At 42.1% G+C, this 22,468-nt stretch overlaps 3 protein-coding genes and 1 non-coding gene across 4 annotated transcripts; 3 read left to right on the top strand and 1 right to left on the bottom strand.

The window, feature by feature from the left end:
• The first annotated feature begins 3,043 nt into the window (after positions 1-3,043).
• mcat (malonyl CoA:ACP acyltransferase (mitochondrial)) lies at positions 3,044-6,276 on the top strand. Its single transcript, XM_067254619.1, has 5 exons — positions 3,044-3,560; positions 3,724-3,811; positions 4,457-4,674; positions 5,007-5,144; positions 5,749-6,276. The coding sequence occupies exons 1-5, from the start codon at positions 3,144-3,146 to the stop codon at positions 6,019-6,021; spliced, it is 1,134 nt and encodes a 377-aa protein (XP_067110720.1). The 5' UTR covers positions 3,044-3,143; the 3' UTR covers positions 6,022-6,276.
• Positions 6,277-6,309: 33 nt separating this feature from the next.
• Positions 6,310-9,390, bottom strand: bik (BCL2 interacting killer). The gene is made up of 6 exons (XM_067254746.1): positions 9,285-9,390; positions 9,174-9,202; positions 7,775-7,877; positions 7,506-7,649; positions 7,119-7,233; positions 6,310-6,799 (listed from the first exon to the last, which is right to left on the bottom strand). The coding sequence occupies exons 3-6, from the start codon at positions 7,867-7,869 to the stop codon at positions 6,683-6,685; spliced, it is 471 nt and encodes a 156-aa protein (XP_067110847.1). The 5' UTR covers positions 7,870-7,877; positions 9,174-9,202; positions 9,285-9,390; the 3' UTR covers positions 6,310-6,682.
• Positions 9,391-9,910: 520 nt separating this feature from the next.
• ttll1 (tubulin tyrosine ligase-like family, member 1) lies at positions 9,911-22,095 on the top strand. Its single transcript, XM_067254378.1, has 10 exons — positions 9,911-9,955; positions 10,268-10,388; positions 10,960-11,168; positions 11,285-11,465; positions 13,548-13,685; positions 14,650-14,758; positions 15,232-15,375; positions 15,792-15,878; positions 18,171-18,334; positions 19,269-22,095. Exons 2-10 carry the CDS (start codon positions 10,276-10,278, stop codon positions 19,396-19,398), a joined length of 1,275 nt encoding a protein of 424 aa, XP_067110479.1. The 5' UTR covers positions 9,911-9,955; positions 10,268-10,275; the 3' UTR covers positions 19,399-22,095.
• trnay-gua (transfer RNA tyrosine (anticodon GUA)) lies at positions 18,498-18,584 on the top strand. The gene is given in 2 exon segments: positions 18,498-18,534; positions 18,549-18,584. It is a non-coding gene; the product is annotated as a tRNA-Tyr (tRNA).
• Positions 22,096-22,468: the final 373 nt, after the last annotated feature.

Raw genomic sequence — 22,468 nt, forward strand, 5'->3', positions numbered from 1 at the left:
ACCATCTGCTGCCTGGGAAAAAGTATCGGTGGATCTCGTAGGCCCTTTTGAGATAGCACCTCCCGACTGTAGATTTGCCATCACAATGGTTGACTACTACAGTAAGTGGCCGGAAGTAGCTTTCGCTCCCCGGGCTGATACGGCTACCATCATACAATTTCTGACAACAGTTTTTTCACGAGAAGGGAATCCAAGGGACTTGATAAGTGATAACGGTCCTCAATTCCTCTCTGCTGGCTTCTCAGACTTTTTCAAAGAGAGGGGAATTCAACACATGAGATCTTCAGTTTATTACCCAAGAGCTAACGGGGAAGTTGAAAGATTCAACAGATGTGTGAAAGACTGCCTGCAAACTGCTTCAATTCAAGGGGAACCATGGAAGCCATTCCTGAGAACGTACCTAATGGACTACAGGGCAACCCCACATTCTACCACTGGAGTATCCCCTTCAGAACTGCTCCATGGCCGACAGATGAGAACAAAGCTTCAGGTGATTGACATGCCAGTCCCTCCATCTGACAGACATGTCATGAAAGGGTGAAGGGTGAAAGGGTGAAGGATAAACAATGAAAGATGAAAGAATACACTGATGCCAAGAGGCATGCTAAAACCACCGACCTCCATCCTGGTGAATAAGTACGGGTTAAGAAGCCATGGAGAGTGAAGAAAGGAGAACTGAAATTCTCTAAACCAAGGACTTTCGTGACAAAGAGAGGACCCAACACTTACCTGTTGGACGACGGAAGAATCTGGAATGCCTCCCATTTGTCAGCGCCATAGACATATATCTATGGTCAGCGCTGTCAGAATTGAGCACAGATTCCGGTTCTAATTAAACAATGGACTGTAACACAGGGGCTGATCAACCACCTGACACTGACTCTGATAGCCAGCCCAGGCCTGCCAGGATTAGAAATCCACCTTGCTGGACTAAGGACTTTGTCATGGAGAAATGAACTGTTTCTGACTAATGTTTTACTTTTACTTACTAATGTGAATGTGTTTAAAAGAGTGTGATTTGATCTCTTACATTGTTATAGAGTGACAGTGTCCTGCTCAACTAGGTAACCAGAGGTATGCTTTGTTCAAAAGGGGAAGATGTTCCATTGATGCATTGCATTGTTCTATGCATTCACAGGTGTAGTATGGTGTTATATGCACTTGCGAGTACAGACACTAGGGGCGCTAGTACTATAGCGGAAGTGTTGTGTTGAATGTACGGTTGGAAGTAAAGAGACTGAGTAAACTACGCTCTGTTCCTATATGCTTCGTGTGTGTTAATGCCTTCCTAAACAACACCACAACAAACATGCCTCTGAAGTTTGACTTTTTGCAGCATTACAATACTTATAGGCAACTAGTCATATCTTCCGCTCCATGAAACACATGTTAATGCTTAGTAGTAGGCTACACATATGGTTCTTGAATGTATTTGCATTGTACTAAAATGCGTTCATTTTCAATGGGCATAAACTGGTGCAGCCCACATTTTTCAACATTAACATTTCAATATAACAATTATGGCCTTTGGGAAGAAAAAAATTGGGGGGGGGGGGGAGGTGGGTTGTGCATTATAGACTCCTGTGCCTAAGCTTTTGTCCTTAATGGCATTTTTTCCCCTTACTACTTTTACTTTTATACTTTAAGTAGTTTTGAAACCAGTACTTTTATACTTTTACTTGAGTAAAATGCTTGAATTGATACTTCAACTTCTACAGAAGTATTTTTAAACCCTAGTATCTATACTTCTACTTGAGTAATGAATGTGAATACTTTTGACACCTCTGGTACACACATACACACAACCAGAAGCTGATAGAAGCTCTACCTTCTGTCTCCAAAACCCAACATCCTGTCTCCAGGTGTGTCACAACTGCAGTCAGGACCCGTCTCTGGTTCCGAGGTTGATGGCCGATTTCCCCCTTCCGAGAAACCTAGATAATGTCCCGACAATCCTAGGTAATGTCCCGATTATGTACAGATTATTTTATCAGATTTTCCCTTGGTGTGAGGTGTGTTAAGAGTGACCGAACTTGCTCGGAAGAACGTTGGAGCCGCTCCGATCGCGAAACGTAAATATTCAACATTTTGAATATTTACAATCAGAAATCCTGATGTGTGGGACAAACACCATACACTACAGGAGCAAAACGGTTGAATCTATGATTTATTTGTCCTCATGTTTGCGGTCTCTCACATTTTTTAAATCTTAAAAGATTAAAAAATATACCCAGCATAAGAATCCAAGCCACTGAAAAAGCACAGACAACAAGCCACAGGTGAAAACTATATGTCATAATGAGAACAGATTAACAGAACCAAAACCAAGAAAACACAGCAAGGGCCTCTGGTGGCCAACAAAGGGTCACAACCCTGACACTGGGATCTTTGGAACGTTTGATATGGTCAATGGGAATGAAGATTCTTCACATGTAGCACTGTGAATTGGAAAAATGTAGCTTTGAAGCTACATTTTTGCACTTTAGTCCTCTTTTGCTGGCTATATTTTGCCTACCAACTTAAAACGCTATTTGACTATTTCTAAAAATTTTTTTTTTAAAGCTATTAAATCTTCTCAAATTTTAGATATAATCTATGGTAACACAGAATAATTTGAGAAATTATGTGATTATGCTTTCCTATAATGATATTACTTTTATTTTAGTTGTTTTTTATTTTTTTATATTGTGTTATATATCCCCTTGTATACATTATTCATTCATTGAAGTGGTACTGCTGTCTTAAAAAAAGAAAGATTTGTTATGTTTAATCTGACGTAAATAACCGTATTACGTAAATGGACGTGTAATTGTGGAACACTATCTTTGCAAACAATGCTGAATAATAATAATAACAGAGCCTGTTTAAGGATCTATATTAGACATTCTCTGATAATAATAAGAAAAAAAACGTCAACCAGACGGAAACGTAAAAAAAGACGACGTAATGACGCAGTTATAAAACAACATGTCTGCGCCCTTAAGGACACAATGTGAGCATATCTATTCATTTTACAAAAATACAGAAGAAGGGGAAGGATTAATCCGTTGTCTGTATCTTGACAAAAAGACGTATTCCGGTAAGAGGCTGCGTTGTCATTTAACAGGATCCTGATATTTGGAGGTGTTTTGGTCACTCTCGTCATGAGTTTGGGCTCAAGACAACTGTCTGGATCTTTCCCAAGAATGTGTAGAAGACTGATACATTTCACACAGCGTGACCGAAACAGTGGGTCCCAACCACCGAGTGAGTCCCAAATTTCTTCGCCAGACAAGGAGTTTCTAATTGAAAAAATGAGAGAGAAAAAAAAACCTTACAACTGTTCGGTGCTACTCTTCCCCGGACAGGGAAGTCAGTTCGTGGGTATGGGTCGCGGGCTTTTGAAGTACGGTACCGTAAAGGACATGTTCGCAGTTGCACATAAAATTTTGGGTTACGATTTGCTCTCCATGTGCCTTAACGGACCAGCGGAGGAACTGATGAAAACAGTACACTGTCAGCCCGCAATTTTTGTCACGTCACTGGCAGCCGTGGAGAAACTAAACCACGAAAACCCCCGTGTAAGTCATGTTTGTCAGCAAACTTTTCATTAAATCTTATAGCTTGCAGAATATAATTCTGCGTAGTGCGTGACATGTGGACATAGGCTACATTTGACTAGAGGGCTTGGTATCACATACACTTCTTCATAACAATATTTCATGCGCGCACATCAATTCCCAGGCTATCGAGACGTGCGTGGCAGCTGCAGGCTTCAGTGTGGGAGAGTTTGCGGCCTTGGTATTCTCTGGTGCCATGGATTTTGCTGAAGGTTGGTGTAATCGCTAATTATCATAGCTGACACACAATAACACAACTTTTGGTGACAACAACCGTCTAATAATAACTTAATAATAGGCAACTCTTAATCGAGCATTTCCAAGACCTACCCAACATTGGTGTAATCGCTTGATTTAAAATAATGTGTTGCTCATTGCCCTGCAACAGAACGTTCAGGACTCATGATGGGGCCCTTTTCTCAGTTGAATGCCAGTGTCAAAATCGGTGACCTATCGAAAACTATGACCAGGGGTTGCTGTTCTAATGGCTTGCCAATGTTAGCGTTAGGGTTAGGGCTTGAACATTTGCTGAACATGTAACAGACGTGGTCTTGCTAGCTCCGTCAGAGGTATCTGGCAAATCGTCCCGGACTCGGTTCGAATTTACCACCTCTGGCTTCCCAAGCGCCACCACTACCAACTACGCCAACAATTCGTTGACACGGGTGGCCTGTTACATACCTGAGGAGTGAGTTTCACCGATACACACCGGCTACAAACAGAATGGCAAGCCATTAGAACAGCGACCTGGTTCTAATGGTCACAGTTTTCGGTAGGTCACCGATTTCAGTACAACACCGTGGGTCTGAAAGAACCCAGAATGCATTATAGTGTATAACAGCCTCTCTGTCTCCCAGCCTTGTATGCGGTGAAAGTGAGAGCTGAGGCCATGCAGAAGGCCTCTGAACTGATCCCTAGCGGTATGCTATCAGTAATTGGTCGGCCACAGGCGAAGTACAACTATGCCTGCCTGCAGGCCAGAGAACACTGCCTCAGTCTGGGCATCCAACATCCTGTCTGCAGTGTGGCCAACTACTTGTTCCCAGATGGCAGAGTCATCGCTGGGCACCGTGAGGTAGGGTATCCAGTCAAGGGTTAGGGTATTTGCCCAAGGAAGTAACACTGATCCTTACTTTTCAAGCACAGTGATCCATAGAAAAAAATTGTCTTTATTAGACAGTCCTAATTTGAAATCATCTCAACCAGGGGTGCCTTAACTATGTCACACATTAATATATGTTATGCATTGCAAAGTCGCAAGATAATAACTCTTCCTCCTCAAAGCAATACTAATCATCCATGTATTTTCAATGCATTTGTTGTAAGTAGTCTGTTGTTGGGAAGATGCCATTCCCTTGTCTTTCGACGTACACCCTTTATCCCCTAACCATGTCCGTCTCCCTCCAGGCGCTTGACTTCCTGCAGCAAAACTCCCGGCAGCTTAACTTCCTGCGGGCACGGCCCCTTCCTGTGAGCGGGGCCTTCCATACGCAGCTGATGGAGCTGGCCACCGAGCCCCTCAGAGATGTCCTACAACAGGTGGAGGTCAGTCTCTCTGGTCGGCTGACCACACGATCACCCGTCAGCTTTCTAGTTTGTTGTTTCACTGTGTAGCGAGGGATGTTGCGCGCTAAGACTACGAAGGGAGGTCAACGCATGTGGGAAAGTTAGCATGCGCTACTTTAGTGCGTTTCATGTCCCACCTATGCTTCTGACACTCTTAAAGTCAGGGTAGGTAATTTTGTTGAGAAGCACTTTGGTCATATTTTCTGAAATACACTTCACATCCTGATAGCAACCAACAAAACTAAAAGTTTGACAGTAAAATGAACTCAACCCGATATCTGTGGGCGTCGCAGGTCTGTAATAAACACGACCAATCATTAAGGTGGGATCAGCAGTAATTATTGGACGGCATTTGGACCGAATGCAATGATTGGACTGTTTGTTTGGGTAGGTCTACCTACCTCCTGTTTTTGGTTTGAATCCTTACGAACTCGTGCAAAAATTGCTTGGTTTGCAAAACTTACCTACCCTGCTTTTAACTTCAATGGGAATTTCCCCTTTTGTAAACGTGAAATTAAAGCAGAGCTTTTCATTCCACTCTGTCTCTCTCGCTCCATCTCGTTCCTCCCTCACGTACGTTCAGGTGCGGCCACCGGAGATCAGCGTGTACTCCAACGTGGACGGCAAGCGCTACATGCACGAGGGCCACGTGCGCAAGCAACTGGTCAAGCAGCTGGTGTCACCAGTAAAATGGGAGCAGACTCTCCACGAGGTGTACGAGAGGACTCAGGGTCAGAGTTTCCCCCACACATACGAGGTGGGACCTGGGAAACAGCTTGGGGCCACGCTGCAGAAGTGCAACATGAAGGCCTACAAGAGCTACACACACGTGGATGTGATTACTCACGAGGACTGAGGAGGGGGAGACATGCCAGTATGCACACGCATGCAGTGACAGCTCGATGTGTACCAGTGCAGACACCACATGGACCTGAACATTGAGGGGAGTCATGCTGGGCATACACACACACACACACACACACACACACACACACACTCGTGTGAGAGCTAAGACTTTAAACTCAACCTTTATGTAACAAACTGAAAAACGCATTCCACCTGGCTGTATGTTTTTTTTTTTTCTTGTCTTTTTTCTTGTGTTGAATAAATATTTTGCCTTTGTGAATAAGTCAATGCCTTTCGTCTTAAAAGTTTTATTTTGATGATAGAGTAATGAATGTCCAATTGTGTAATTGAAAGACCAGCTTTCATTGACTGGTAAAACAAGCTAGGTTACATGATGAAATTGCAATCCAATTGGCCTCATTAACCAGTAAAAGACTCAATCTTCATACAAAATACTGCAGGCCAGCAATGGTCTTCTGAAACATGCTCCAACCAGTTTGGTTTTCAAGTTGACAATAACAACCTCTGTGATCCTGCACATCAATTCAAATTCAATACCACTTATAACAATCAATCAAATAGAGAAGTTAAAAGAGAGAATGCACTTTGTAAGATAAAAAACAAAAATATGTTGCGGCCAAAGACCAGCCCATGACCCTTCAGTGCAATGGTTAGCCTTTCCACTTCTCCCAGAATGCAGTGCAAATGGTTGCTGTGGCCACCAGGGCTACAGCCACCAGAACCCTTGTGGACCAGCCAGTGCAGTTAACATGTTGAATACTGGATACCTGTGGAAAGGGAAAAAACAATTATTCTTGCATTGTGATCAACATCGAAATATCTGTCAAAATAATAATTCCACCCTCTCTGTTAACTGATCACTGATGAAAACTGGTTAGAATAGTGGTTCTTGTGGTTGGAAATTATAACTTAAAGATTTTCAAGATTGTCAGAATTGAATTATATTATTCAACAAGTGGAATAATAGAGCAATTATCATCTGAAAAATTAGTTTATTTTTCTATCCTGTTTCAGAAACAGAACCTACCAATCACCCATAGAACCCTGGGAGAGGAGAATAAACTGTGACACCAGGTGTGTTCTTACCCAGGCTGCCCACGCCTCAGCACTCAGGGTGTCCTGACTGGTCGAAGTGGCTATGCTGCAAGCTTTCATCACAGCAGACCAACTCCTTATGCCCCAGAATGGTCCTCTAATTCCCCTTTAAGAAAGTAACAATGTACCTCACCAAATATTCATGTGTATCACATATGTAACAGTATTACATTTATGTAACAAATACACTGTCCATACAATGACAGTGCACTCAAACTCTTCACTATCTTTTAGAGTTTTGCTCAAGTTTGCTCATTCTGTATAAATATGTGTCTATATGACATTGAAGTAACATAGTAAATATTTGAAAAGTAAAGGCACTAAAATCAGTGAAAAAAAATGATTTTTTGACTGAAGCTTATCCTCTTGACCTCTGACCTGTAGATGTCCCTGGTCAGGGCTTGGGCAGGTCTTGCCATGCGGAGAGCTGGGGGCCACTGGGCTGGGTTGGATCTCTCTGCCCATTCTCGGTTCAGCTGGTCTCCTATCTCTGCCAGCTGCTGACTGATTGCCCGGATCTCTCTGACGTTCATTATACACAAAACACAGAAAGACAGTTCCTGTTAAAATTGCTTTACTATTCCTACACAAATTCAAAGGATAAAATGGGTCCACGACTATGTGCCAGTCTCAAATGAGGTCTTTACCTAAGATTTGCATCAAACAGGGAGCTGTTGTCAACCTCGCTAGGTCCTGCCTGGAGGGATATGACACTGCTTCTCTGTCTTGTTTGTTCCACCATTTTGCTTTCTTGAAAAAACAAACGTTACATTTTATGAGTATTGATGTGTTGCGAGAATAGCTGGCGAGCTTTTCAAACACTCTCCGGTTACCTTTTGGGATGGGATACAATGCTTTCATTTTCCATGGTTCAACTGTGTGCCCCTTTCTATGTTTGTGTGTCTTTCTTATCTATCCATAACTCCCTAACAGCCTAATCAACCTGTGTAAACACTGGGTCATGTGACCTGAGGAGTTTATATTTGAGATAGTAGAAGTGGACGTAGACCACAGCAGTGCATCACTTTAAATTGGAAAGATGATCCAACTTGTGCAATTTCATGTCAATGTTCAGGAGTAGAACATTCATTACATCTTGCATTTGCTTGTAAGCGCAGAATAAGCCTGTGTTCATGTTGCATTAGTGGTGTTTTGGTAGTTCTGGTGTATCATGTGTGAATAAGGGTATAGACATATAGGTTTCCATTTTTAACAATGATTATTTCTCATGTCTCATGATACATTTGCATACACGTTTGTTGAGTCAGTGAAGAAACGCAGGCACATCCCAGTTTCATGAGCAAACTTCCCCAAAGCATGCTTCCTTTACACACTTCAAATGACAGAAAGTCCCTTCCAATGTCTCTCCTCCTGTCATTTCTGTTTCAACTTCAAGCTCTAGATTGCCCTGTCCTCACCTGTTCCTATCATGTCTCCTCCCCCCTAACCACACATACACATATTCACGTACTAAAGGTAGACGGAATGCAAATTGCGAATTTTATTACTCAAATCTTAACGGCTAACATCATAGCAACATATTCCAAATTTGCAGTCCATTATATGCCTTTTCTGTCTACTGTGTTTTTGTTTTGTTTCTTAAAGTATAGGTACAGATCCGTTTCGGTTAGTCTTAACATTTTGAAGACTTTATTTTTCTTATTTTATTCCCATAAAGCAGAAAAGCTTAAATATTCATATCAAATTAGTTATCAGTGTTGACTAAAGGCATCAATTATTACCTTTCAAAATATATAATTGTTTCATCATTTTATAATGCGATTCAAAATACATCATTGTCAGGAGAGATGATGTCATCTATGTATTGTCAAAACAAACATAAGGTCGTTCTGAAGATCACTTCTGTGGAATCATCTGTCATTCCCTTATTTAATTTCCATTTCAATAGAAACTATGAAAATAATGTGAATAATTTGGTCCTATCGCAAACTGAAATGAACTTATATCGACTAGCTACACATTGCTTGTCAACTGCCTCAGACAACAAAGAAACAGGTGCATTAAAATAAAAAAAGTCACACTTACTGGATTTGTAGATTAAAGTTGACGCCGCCCTGTAAAACACATTACCCCATTATTTGTCTAAGTTATCCAAAACCAACATTTTCAAAAAAAATCGTTAAAAACAGTACTTACTGCAGCGCCCTTTAATCTTGTTGTTTTCAGGTAAGTGATTCAATTTATCATAACGCCGACCACGCCTAAAGGCAGTTACACCCAGGAAGAATGTTTTAAATACCATGTTTCTATCACCACCAGAGGGTGTATTTGACTAACGAAACCCCAAGACGTCACATTGCTCACATTCAATCCAACCAAAATACCAATTTATAGTGAAACAGACTTAATCTGACAGGACACGAACAATATTCTCACATCATTAATGTAGTTCTTTTTTTTTATGTTGGTCAAAATCATTTCGTCATGACTCGAGAGCATCCCATCCCCCTGTTGCACTAGCGACCCCCGGCGGACGAGAGGTGAGAAAGCCCACATCTTTGATGCGTCCCCGGTTGCTAGGTTATTCACCCGGAAGAGTACAAATCGGTCTCATCTTCCAGATGACTCGGTAGATCAATATAACTGCATGAGCTACGCTAACAACAATGCAAACCTGATTTTGACCAAAAACATAGATGGTGCTCATACAGAGGATTTTCGCATTCTTTAGGGAGCATTTACGGAACACCTTTTCGTCAAAGCGTCACTTTGCCGTGACTCGATCATCTTCAGGTTTTGCAGTTGTAGCAGGGTGGATCCACACATCAGATGTTGATGACCGGTTGTTTCTCAAGATCAATTTGCAGGTAGCTAGCTAGCTCTTTAGTGTTAGCCATCCTAGAAAGCCTAGCTATCCTGCAGTGGAATTTCCCAGTATCATAATATATTTTTTTTTTTGGTGAAATATTCATTCGCACTATGAGATAGCTACATTGTGGTCAATGACTACTCAAAAACCAGTCTATGGTTTACCTTAACCCAACGCAGCTCTAGTTCACCGGCAAACTGTACAGCCATGCAAAAATGTTGGCTGGATATGATACCCCTAATGCATGGACTATTGTAAACAGTAATATTTGCGTGTGCATGCTTTTGTGTTTCTATCAACTCCACCCTAGGAGGTATCATGGCTGGTAAGGTAAAATGGGTGACTGACATTGAGAAATCTGTGCTCATCAACAACTTTGAGAAGAGAGGATGGATACAGGTCACAGAAAGCGAGGAGTGGAACTTTTACTGGTAAGCTGTCGTTATAGCTTTATTTTAGAGTAATACCGTTATTCATTCAGTCAGGCAGACTTGTGTGTTAGTGTGTGCCCACATCTGGAGTATATACATCAACACTGGTATAAACATTGGCTATTACTTATAATATGTATACAGTAACATAATATTATCAAAACTATAATATATATATAATACGTTAGTGAGAATCAATGTTTTTATATGCTCATCACCAGGGGCGCCGCTAGGGTATATGGGCCCCTTGGCTGATTTGTACTCCAAGCCCCAAATCATACAGGAAGTATGGCGTTATGTTGGTTTCTCTGTCTGACCAGAATCGTCCAAATCTCCATCACCATCATTGCGACTCCTTTAAGTTTTGTGAAAATAAAACATAAATGTATAGCCTTCATAGCTACCCTACTCCCCAAACCCACCTTGAATTAGGTACTTTTGCTGTCAGATTTACCACACTCAAGGGTAGGGTCTTAGTTAGGCTTTCGATTCGGGATAAAATATGTTAATTCCAGTTAACAAAACCCCAGGACAACCGTGTTCAGGCAAACCACGTTTGAACCCTGTCCAGGATGAGCATCCAGACCATACGGAACGTGTTCAGCGTGGACACTGGTTACCGCCTGTCGGATGACCAGATGGTCAACCACTTCCCCAACCACTATGAACTGACCAGGAAGGACCTGATGATCAAGAACATCAAACGTTATAGGAAGGAGCTGGAGAAAGAGGGCAGTCCTCTGGCTGAGAAGGACGAGAATGGGAAACACATCTATTTAGGTGGGAGTTGGGTGCTAGCATGTATACAAAGGCAGACTTTAAGGTGTCGTATATGACAGACATCCTCTTTATTTGCATGGATTCGTAATTCTACATCCCCTCCCCCCCGTTTACAGATTTTGTGCCTGTGACGTTCATGCTCCCGTCCGATTACAATCTGTTTGTGGAGGAGTTCCGGAAGAGTCCGTTGAGCACGTGGATCATGAAGCCTTGTGGGAAGGCCCAGGGGAAGGGCATCTTCCTCATCAACAAGCTGTCACAGATCAAGAAGTGGTCCAGAGACAGCCGCACTTCCACGTAAGTGCTGACGCGCAGACACGTATACACCGTATCAACATTCACTTGTGTACATGTACAGGACACCCAGTAAAATGAGCAAAATGAACACCCTCCTTATGGTTATGTGCAACTTTAACACTGTTGATCCTGGCCTCGTTTTTGGGGCGTGGCGATCGGTTTGGGAAGTCCCTCGCTTATATAGGTTAGAATGACAAACTATCTCTATAAGGGAAACCTCTCTAGTGCTATAGCAGGGGTCACTAATTGGCGGACCGCGTTCCGGGTCCGGACCCAGGCGGTTCCCTATCCGGACCCGGACCTATAACCGATATATTATTATGGAATTAATTCATTTTGATGGAAAGTTTCCATTTTAACCGGCACATCTTTTTGTTCATTTGGTTTCTATTTTCCGTGTCCAGTCCAAAGGTCCAATCAGGAGCTATAATACTGTCATCACCATGACAACTCACTCACTCAATGTTGGCCACAACCTGTGGGTCACGCAGGTTGTGTGTGTCATTCGCAACAACGCAGGCTAATTGATTTGCTAACGGCTAAGGAAATATGAATACAGCTGCATCCAGCTATTATTGTACTAAACAAATGTCCCCTCCTGAATAAGTCAAGAATGGGAACATATATATATATAAATCTGTGATATCATATAGTAGAGAAGGTAAGTATGTAGTAAGCAGAAAGCAAAGATTGTGGCTCAGTGTGTCTCAGCAGTTAGGAGAGAAGTGCAAAAGGAAAGGAGGCTTATCAAGAAAGGGAGAAGCAGCTAGAGAAACACAGAAATGGAACCAAAAAACAGCCTGTTCACAACACCTCAACACCTTAACTTTATTCAGTTTCGTTTATTCAATCTTCTTCTTTTTCACAATACTCCTCACATCATGTAGATCTATGAAGGGTTAAGAACCCCCTCTCTCCTCACATGAATGTGGGATTAAGAAGCAGTTGACACCACTGACACGTGTCCCGCCCTCAACACACACACAAGCAGACAAACTGGCACACAGGTTGCTACGCAAACACACTGATATCTTTACTTCTGACTGTGACACTGCCACACCTCAAGTTGCACTGGTAAACACCATTGGTAGATGACTACCATCAAAGGTTAGCCTTTGCATGTATTTGCATCGTGCGACATGACATCATCCACAGAGCAGAAAGACTAGATGGGGGTTTCTCCATAAGCGTACATGACACCCATATGACACCCCTCACCGGTAAAATTCATAACGACCCCATGACACATTTATTCTGCACACATTAAAAGCCATTTATTTGTTTGTTACACTGAATCGCAGACGCACTTTTTACTTTCGGTCGCAGTTCTCTGCCCTTCAACACAAACATGCAGTTGTGAGCACACATTAGCATGCATGGCTACACACACACCTGACTTGGGTGTGGCAGGAGATTGGACACAGACCGATAAAATACATCATAAAAATGTTTTTGTGAGCGATACTGTACGCCTCACTGCTGGTGAATGGTTTCATGAATATCTTACGAATGCCTATGAAAATCCCTGTAAATTAAGTGTTACCATGTTACCCCACTGGTGGTCTATGAAAGGGATTAAAAGTTTCCATCCTACCCACCGAAAACACAGTGTGGAAACTATAGCATAAACATTAGATGATCCTGTGGTCTGCACCCCTCTGTTTCGCCAAGCGTCTCTGGAGGAGTGGATCCCTCACTTAACTGCTCCTCCCAAATTCTTTCTCAAATTGTCCTGAGAGTTTTTCCTTGTCTTCTCGGAGGGTTTAGGTCGGTTTAGGTGCAATTCTATGGGCGTATGTGAAGCCCTTTGTCATATTGCTTGTAAAAAGAGCTTTCAAAAATAAAATTTGGTCCTCTAAATTCTACAAGGCCTTTTAAAATATCATCACTGCACCTTGCCCTAATCCTAATCCCCAAGGTTTAACTAAAACCAAATGCCTTAAAGCAAGCATCATAAGCATTCCACCTAGGTCAAGAATGTCTCCAGTCCTTTTGTGGAGAATCCTTTTGCAGATTTAGTCAGAGACTGACATTGCAAGTTCATGTGCCTAGACTCCTATGTTTTAGTGTTTTATTTCTTAGGTTTGTGGCGGCCTCTAGTGGCAAGGAGGCCTATGTCATCTCCTTGTACATCGACAACCCACTATTGATTGGAGGCAAGAAGTTTGACCTGCGTCTCTACGTACTGGTGACCACCTACCGGCCCCTCAAGTGTTACATGTGAGTTTGCTTTTAAGGTTTTTCTACAAATGGGCCATATTCCATTTCTCTGGCACGACTCTTTCACTTGCGACAGGTCGCATTCAACTCAAGGAAGTTGTTCCCTCCTACTGCCTTTTTTCACTTCCCACATTCAAGGAGCTTGTCTAGGAATAGATTGACCTACTTATCAATCCAGTTCTATACTCAGTGTGCGAATTATACAATGACAATCGGGGGGGGTCAACTTCTTCTCCAGGGCTAAGGGAACCCAGTACAGCGCAGGCGCATGCTTCTATCATTAACATTCTTGTGAATATTCTCTAGCTAATTGCCATTTAAAATACAATTGTGACAAAAATATTATAGATTATATTAGTAATTTTTGGGGGTATTAGCTAGCCAACTTACCTTTCTTGCACTTTCTCACTATGCGGTAGCTACACTGAGGTGATTCAACCAGCTTCTGTATTGCACACTGGCGCGCTGTGTTTATGTGAGTGGTATTCCCTGCCATAAAGTCAACATTTCTGTGTATCCGCCAACCTGTTATTGAATGAATATGGTAAATATTGTATATTTACGATTACAGGTAAGAACGATATATAAATGTATCGACCCCCACGACCTGTTGTTTTTAACTCTTTTGGGGGGGTCCAAGTCTTAATTAGGGGAGTCAGACCCCCCCCAAACCCCCCCGTAATTCGCACACTGTCTATACTCCTCGGTAGAGAAAAGATTAAGGGACAACCTTTCTGGAATGGAACACAAACACCATTGTCCCTCAATACTAGCCCCAGGGACCCCCATAAATACCTTACACCTAGTTATACTTGATTACGACATTATTAAATAGAGTATGCATTGAATGCATGTTTGAAATCCTGTTTGAAATCATGTTTTTGAGCATGAATTGAAGAGGAAGTGTGTCAATTGTCTGGCTCCTATCTCCAGACCTGATGTGTGTCTTGGCTGTGTGCTCCAGGTACAAACTGGGCTTTTGTCGGTTCTGCACCGTCAAGTACACCCCCAGCACCAGCGAACTGGACAACATGTTTGTGCACCTGACCAACGTGGCCATCCAGAAACACGGGGTGAGTGGGGGGGGCTGTCCGAGCCATGTGCTACTTAAGGATAGTGTTACGAGGTTTCATGTACTGTATGTTATATGTAAGAAATATTATATTGTCAATGTCAATACTTGGTGTATACTGATTTAGTTTACTTCTCATGATTGGATATATAAAAATATTATTATAAAACAAATTAGGAAAGTATTAAAAGATTATAGACATGCCTATTTGATCAAATACACTGTACTCATCAGACTCTGACTACAGTATGAAATCCCAAAACATTTAAATATTTAGTGTTTGTGTGAGAGGGTTGAGATGAGTTTGCTCATGATTGACTGTTCCAGACAAGAACAGTAAGTTGAAGATAAGTAATTTAATTAGTAATGTTTCAGTGCTGTATGTGATAATTCAAATCCTTGCATATATTGTTTGCATACACTGCATTTCATGTGAATTGTAGTATATATATATACACTGTGTATCTATTTCAGGATGACTATAACCATGTTCATGGCGGTAAATGGACAGTGAGTAATCTACGATTGTACCTGGAGAGCACCAGAGGGAAGGACGTCACCAGCCGACTGTTCGACCAGATCCACTGGATCATGGTTCAGTCCCTAAAGGCAGTCGCTGTTAGTAAAACACCTTACACACACACACACACACACTCTCAGGCCTAACAAGACACAAGCATGTGCCAGGAAAATTAGGTTTAGTCCAACACACTAGTTTGTCTCGCTCTTTCTTGCGTGTCTGTTCACTCTCACACAATCGCGCGCGCTCGTGCAGAAACACTAAAAATAAACAAGTCCTCCGATATAGCACCTGCAATGTTCAGCTGTGTAGAGCCCTGCTCTATATCCATCGACGCACTTCCCTTCTTTCTTTTTTTTCAAATAAGAAACTGACTGAGTTTCTTAAAGGGGTATACATTGAGTCATTTTTTGTTATTTAGCAGACGCTGGAGTGGTGACTTATCTCCCTCTCTCTTTGTCTCGGTCTCTTTCCCCCCTCCCTTCTCTCTCTGTGTGTGTGTGTGTCTTTGCAGCCTGTGATGAACAATGACAAACATTGCTTTGAGTGTTATGGGTATGACATCATCATTGACGATAAGCTCAAGCCTTGGCTGATTGAGGTGAGAGACTGGCAAAACAACACAAACAAACATGTATAAACACACATACATACCATAAATACATACAACAAGAAACTCACAAGCACATTTATAGACCCACACGTTCCTCCAGCAATCTGCACTACCTCTATGAAAATGATTCACTCGAATTCCTGCTCCTGCTATGCTTTAAAGCATTTGTCTTTAAACATTGCCTATTAGCCCTGTGAAACCAAACGTGTGTTCCCGTATCATTCTCGCCATTTGGAACCCTCTTCTTGTCTTCTCATTATGTGTGTTTGTGTGTCTGTGGGATAGTCTAATGTGTGCCTTTAGAAGTACAGATGACAGACCACTGTAACGTTGCCACGGTGTTTTTGGGACAGGGTGGATGGTAGAACTGAAACACACGTTTTATACCTGTGGCTTCTTTTCTGCCTGCTCAGAAGCACTGGGGAGGAGCTACTGACACAAGTCAAAGGTCAAGGGTCAAGGTGATGTGTGTACAGGTGAAAACGGTCCACACCCACTTTGTTCAGGACCAATGGCGGTCTTTGGTTTTGCTTTTTTATACGTCACAAAGTTATATAGTTACACTATATACATAATTTACTTACGTTTTACACTTGTTTTTTCCATCATATGCAGGATGGTTGGATGTAAAACAGGATTTTGAGCCAATTGCCCTAAAGTACCCCATACCTAAATACCAGATCACTTTGAATCTACTATGACAAATTAAACTTACCATCCAAATTTACAGTTTTAGTCAGGACCACGGCTCTGACTATGACAAATTAAACCATGTCCGTTTTAGAGCCCAAATCTGTACATACTTTGAGTCTGCACTATTTTAGTAGGCATCTGATGCTACATAGTCCATACTGTCGAAGGCAGTAAGTCTGAATCGTGACCTTTTTGAAACAAACATACTCTTTTGTCATATCGTTGTGCCTTCAGTCGACACAGACGGGTTTGTGTCGGTCTGCTATCGTGCCGCCATCTGAGATGGCGTCCCCATGCCCTGTGCAGAGGATTGTGACTCGCTGAGTTGCACACTGTGATATGCAACCGGATGTAGTATGTCTGTCATTCCAGCATTTTCGTCCTGCTGTATCAGATGTACCATGTAACCAGGCATACTAAATCTTTGTTAGACACACGATAAAGGATGGCAGTATGCCATTTTGAGATGTGAAGTAGGCTTCTAGTGTGAAGGAGGGCCCATAGGGACGACACACTACCAATACAGTAAAATTATTATCAACTACATCTGTAGAACTAGAATATTGTGTTTACGGTTCAAACAGAATGCTGTAAGTCATCCCTTCTATCTAGATGATTTCCTCGGTTTGTGAAACGAGTCCCAGCTATTTCGGCTCACTGACACAGATCTATTTTGGTTGAGGCACAGTGCTGGAAGGCACTGACGTTCTTCCATGTGCTATTCGAAACAGAACAAGATGAAAATGCCCCCCAAATAGCCTATTTATTTGGGCTACGGGGTCAGAAATGCCTCATAATCTTTCTTTGCAAAACTTTGTTTAAAGATTTCTTGGAAATGTCTCATAAAGTTACCCTTGAATATTTGTTTGGAGCTTGTTTGCTTCAGAGTAGAAGTGGTTTGTCTTCCGGGCCTCAGCTGTTTTGGGCTGGAAGCTTGTCTGGTACTTGGAGACAGTGTGGACTGCGTGCCGATGTCAAGCTGTGGTTAATGTGTAACGGATAATAACAGCTGGGAAGCGACAGTGTCATATTCTCTGCCATGGCAGGCATGTCTCTGGAGGCCAGACGCTCAGAAGCTCGTTCACGCTAAATTATGTGTGTGTTTTGTGTCTTGCAAGCTTACTATAGCCACTTGTCTGGTGTTTGTTGATTTTCTCAATGGTGTGGTTTTATTTGCTGTATTTGTGTGTGCGCGTGCACGTGTGTGTGCGTGTCCCCGCATGTATGTGTACATGCCTGTGTCCAACCCACAGCCAGTAACACATTGGCTATGTAGTACTAACATTTCCTGCTAGATAAAAATCTCCCTATGGGAGTGGAGAGGAAATTAAACTAATTTCTGCTTGGGCTCCACAGTAAAGTCTGCTCCCCTACAGACATAAGTTTCTATAAAAGAGTCTGTGTGTTTAAGGGCTAATGTTTGTCCTGACTTGTGTGTGTGTGTGTGTGCACGCGCATGCCTGTGTGCTAAAATAAAGAGGGCAATGTGTGTAAATATTTGTAATCTTTTTAATCAATCGGAGCACATACTCACTGTCTGCATGAACAATGTTTGTGATTGTGTACCCTGTGCCCCCTCTCCTCCAGGTAAATGCCTCCCCGTCACTGACCTCTAGCACAGCCAACGACCGTATCCTGAAGTACAACCTCATTAATGACACACTCAACATTGTCACTCCTAACGGGGACATTCCTGACTGCCGCTGGAACCGCAGCCCACCTCGAGAGGCCCTGGGCAACTATCAAGTCCTGTGAGTGACATGTGCTTCCTCCTATCACTGCACAGTGAGCCTCTTGGCAGCTCCAGTGGCAGTGCAGGCTTCAGATCGAGGGCAGGGTATTAGCCAATAGCCAAGCTACAGTCGTAACGTCTATATCCATTAACCCTCAAATAACTCACACTGAAGCTAGTTCCCTTCGATAGCTCAGTTGGTAGAGCGGAGGACTGTAGTGGGAAAGTGAGAAATCCTTAGGTCGCTGGTTCAAATCCGGCTCGAAGGAACTTCTTTTAGCCACTGCTTAATAGTAATGTGAAAGTGTTAAAATGGCCAGTTCTGTGTCATTTATGGTTTGATTTTGATTCAAAATATCAAATTGCAGAATTGAATTTGGAAACATTGACTTAAGTTCAAATGTGAGTATGTGTTTGAGGAAAATTAATTAATTTACACTACAGTAAATACAGGAAAGCTACTTTATCTTATATTCGATATGTTGAAACATTTCAGTGTGCTCCAAATATTTAATATCTCATCATTCATTCACACAGCTAACTGTGTAGTACTTGACAGCAGGTTGCAATACTTTGCCAAAATAATTTCCTTCGAGCCAGATTTGAACCAGCGACCTAAGGATATCTGACTTGGTATTCTACAGTCCTCCGCTCTACCAACTGAGCTATCGAAGGGACTTGGACACAGCAATGGAGGTGAACCGTTTTTTGGTCACACGAATGGAGTTTGTGTTTGGGGATGGGGGCCAGTTCCCTGTGCCCAGGAGGGGTTGTGGTCTTTACAAAGCTTGTTTTGTTTACATGGCAAATCTATATGAGCAGAAGGGCAGAACTGCATAGAAAGACGGTCTAAAATTCATTCTTCTCTCCCTTGCTTTCCAATCCCTTTTTACTCCCCTACTTTTGTTCCTCCTCTCGGGACTGTCTCTCATCCCTCGTTGTCTACCCTCCAGGTATGATGAGGAGCAGGCGATGAGCGAGAACGCGGAGCGGGACCTGCGGAGTCGCTCCGGTCAATCCCTGGGGTCCAAGGGCACAAAGGGCGGCGCCGGTCTAAGACCCACAGCCGCCACCTGGAAGTGAAATCACCTCTCCAGGGGTCACCTCCTTGGTGCACTTTCTGTTGGATCGGAGGGGCAGGGTGAAGTTTAAGGGTGGGGAGAAAGAACCACCCAGACTATGTCCCCCCCCCCCCACCACCACCACCACCACCAGGGAAGAGTAGTCCTCAGCCTTGCTCATTCCACTGACAGACACATAGTACCCCCCCTCCCCCAATACACCCCCCCCCCCTCCCCAAACTTGCTCCAGCCTGCATGACATTGCACAACACACACATACAACTGAGGGGGTGAGGGGTTTTGAGGGGGTGCAGTTTTGAGGGGGTTACAGTGTGTGTGTGCAGTTGTGTGTGTGGCTGTGTAAAAGGGATACAAAAGAGCGAGAGAGTGACAGAAATACAAAGTGCAGAGTTACTGTTGGCCTGTGGCTGAGAACAGGTGAACAGAGTGTGAGTCTATGTACATCAGTCCAAAAAAGTTAGCATCTGGGAAGTAGAGAAAGTTGAGACTCAGTTGCAACTATGCATGTCTAAGGACACTTTCACCATTCTGTAAGCCTGTTCAAGACAGAGTAAAATAGCAGTTAAGGCAAGATAGAAAATGGAATAAACAGATGTAGAATTGGTGTTATTGTGTTGCGTACATTAAAACTTTCTCGAACTGTTAAGCAACCCATGTAGAAAACTGGACTGTACACAAAATAGCATTTACTGTTTCAATCTTTTATACTGCGTTAAAGGGGAGGCTTTTTCAGGATGACTGATGTGTTTACATTTAAAGTTTAATCACAGTTTTTTTATTTCTTATTTTTAATGAATAGGGGAATACATACTGCTATGATGTAAACAGTGACTACCCCAATGCTTTGAGTATTTCAGAGCTTTCCAGAAAATGTCTACAATGTACATGCCTATTTTTGTACAGTTTGTTATAGGTAGATGAATACGTCTCTGTAACTCCCTTGTAACACTTGGAATCCTTCACCTGGAAATGTGTTATTATTTTGCTCTAATTTCTTCCAATACGTTTCTGTGGAAAAAAAGAATGCTTCTGAAAAAGTAACATTTTTTACATTTTGTATTCTGTGTACACTGAATAGTAATTGGATTTAAAGGTCCCATGGCATGAAAATGTCACTGTATGAGGTTTTTTAACATTAATATTAGTTTCCTTAGCCTGCCTATGGTCCCCCAGTGGCTAGAAATTGCAATAGGTGTAAACCAAGCCCTGGGTATCCTGCTCCGCCTTGGAGGACATGAAAGCTCAGATGGCCCAATCTGAAATGTTCCATTTATGTCGTCATAAGGGGAAAGGTTACCTCCCCTTTCTCTGCTTTGCCCGCCCAGAGAATTTGGCCCGCCAATGAGAAAATGAGCTACAACCGTGCGAGCGCGATATTTTTTTTTCCTCGAGAGACATCATGGCTTGCAAACGACCGAAGCATGGCAGTTAGCCCCACCTCTCTCCTCATAGCATTTAAAGCTACAGACACAGAAATGGCATGTCCTAAGGAAAGCTCATTGTGGGACTACTCGTAGTGGCTGTAATTCTTCACCAAAGCTGAATTTTGGGAAACAGACTTAAGATACAGTTTTAGGGGACCACTAAGGCTTATATAAAAGCATACAAAAACAGCATGTCATGGGACCTTTAAGTATTTTAGTTAATGTTAGAACATGATAAAGGACTATGCTTCAAGATAAAATGTCAAATTAGTGTAAAGATACCATACAGTTCAATTGAAGCCACTGCATTTATATAAATGCCACAAATTATTGTGTTGATGTGGTTATATGAGTTTGACCAAAAAACATTGACAAATTCAGTATTCACTTACAATGCTTGACTTAATCCATTGAAGGTGGATTAAATGAGTAAACTAATGCCACTACAAGAAAACATAATCACTCTGGGTCTTAATCCAAGTCAACATTTAAAAAGGTAAATGACCTCCACTCTTGTGTTGCCCTTGTTGCCATGCTGAAAAAGAGCTACCCTAGCATGGTTCCTTTCCATTTTATTTTTGTGTGACCTTGAGGGTTTGAATTCGTCAGCAGCCTTCTCTTGGTTAACCTTTGTCAGATATTCACATTCTGTTCACAGTGTGCCACACTTTAAGAACTTTTTTTCCCCAACTGTAGTTGTATTAGAAACTGGCAATGTTTGTCAGAAAGAGCACTGGATATGGGTAAAACTAAGACTTGGGAACAGACTGAAAGATTCACATTTTTGTCAGTATAAAGACTAAAGCTGGAGTTGGATCACAAAAATAGAATGGCTTTGATTGTATGTAGCCTACGCTCACGGCTAAACTCGTATATTTCAGTACTACTGAACTTTCAGTATTGTGCTGGCTATTTCCCTATAAATAGGTTGGTAGCATATGTTCGGTTTAGATTTACAGTAACAGTGGGGAGTCTTTTTTTTCTTATTGTAAGTCTGTTTGTTAGTACTTTTATTATTACAATGTATTATGTTTAATAGAATACCCACGGTGCTGCCTTTGACCTACATTTCTATACTGTTGTTTAATTTTTGGGATATTTTTGGAATGCATGTCTCTCTTAGCTAGATGGAATATGCGGTTCATTTTTCGCTTACGAAACATAATCCATTTACCGAAACTTATTTAGCTAAGATGTGGATGTGTGAATTGCCGCAGAAAATGTTTCTCATATAGATTTCCTGGTGCCTCAAACAACTCCGCATGTATTAAATCACATCTAATCATTGGATTTTTGTGTAAATCTTATTTATATGGATAATGGAATATTTATATTTTTCGATTAACCGACCAAATACATAACTGAACAGGTGTTTTCTATGCGGGTTAGTTAAATTGGGTGTGGAGGGAAGTGGGCTATGGAGCGTAATATGAGCAGCCTAGGCCTATAGGCTACTGTTAAATTTGATGATACTATCCACACTGCCACAAAACTGCAGGTGTGTTTAACGATAGTTTGTTACTGACTGATTACTGACTGTATCTAGTCTTAACTGTGTCTGTCTTCGGGTATTTGTTAAGGGTACGTGCACAGCGTGTGTAGCCTACTCCCGAGATGTTCATGCATTTTTAGTAAATGATTATGATA

This window comes from Osmerus mordax, chromosome 17 (genome assembly GCF_038355195.1).
Source record: "Osmerus mordax isolate fOsmMor3 chromosome 17, fOsmMor3.pri, whole genome shotgun sequence".
Taxonomy (NCBI): domain Eukaryota; kingdom Metazoa; phylum Chordata; class Actinopteri; order Osmeriformes; family Osmeridae; genus Osmerus; species Osmerus mordax.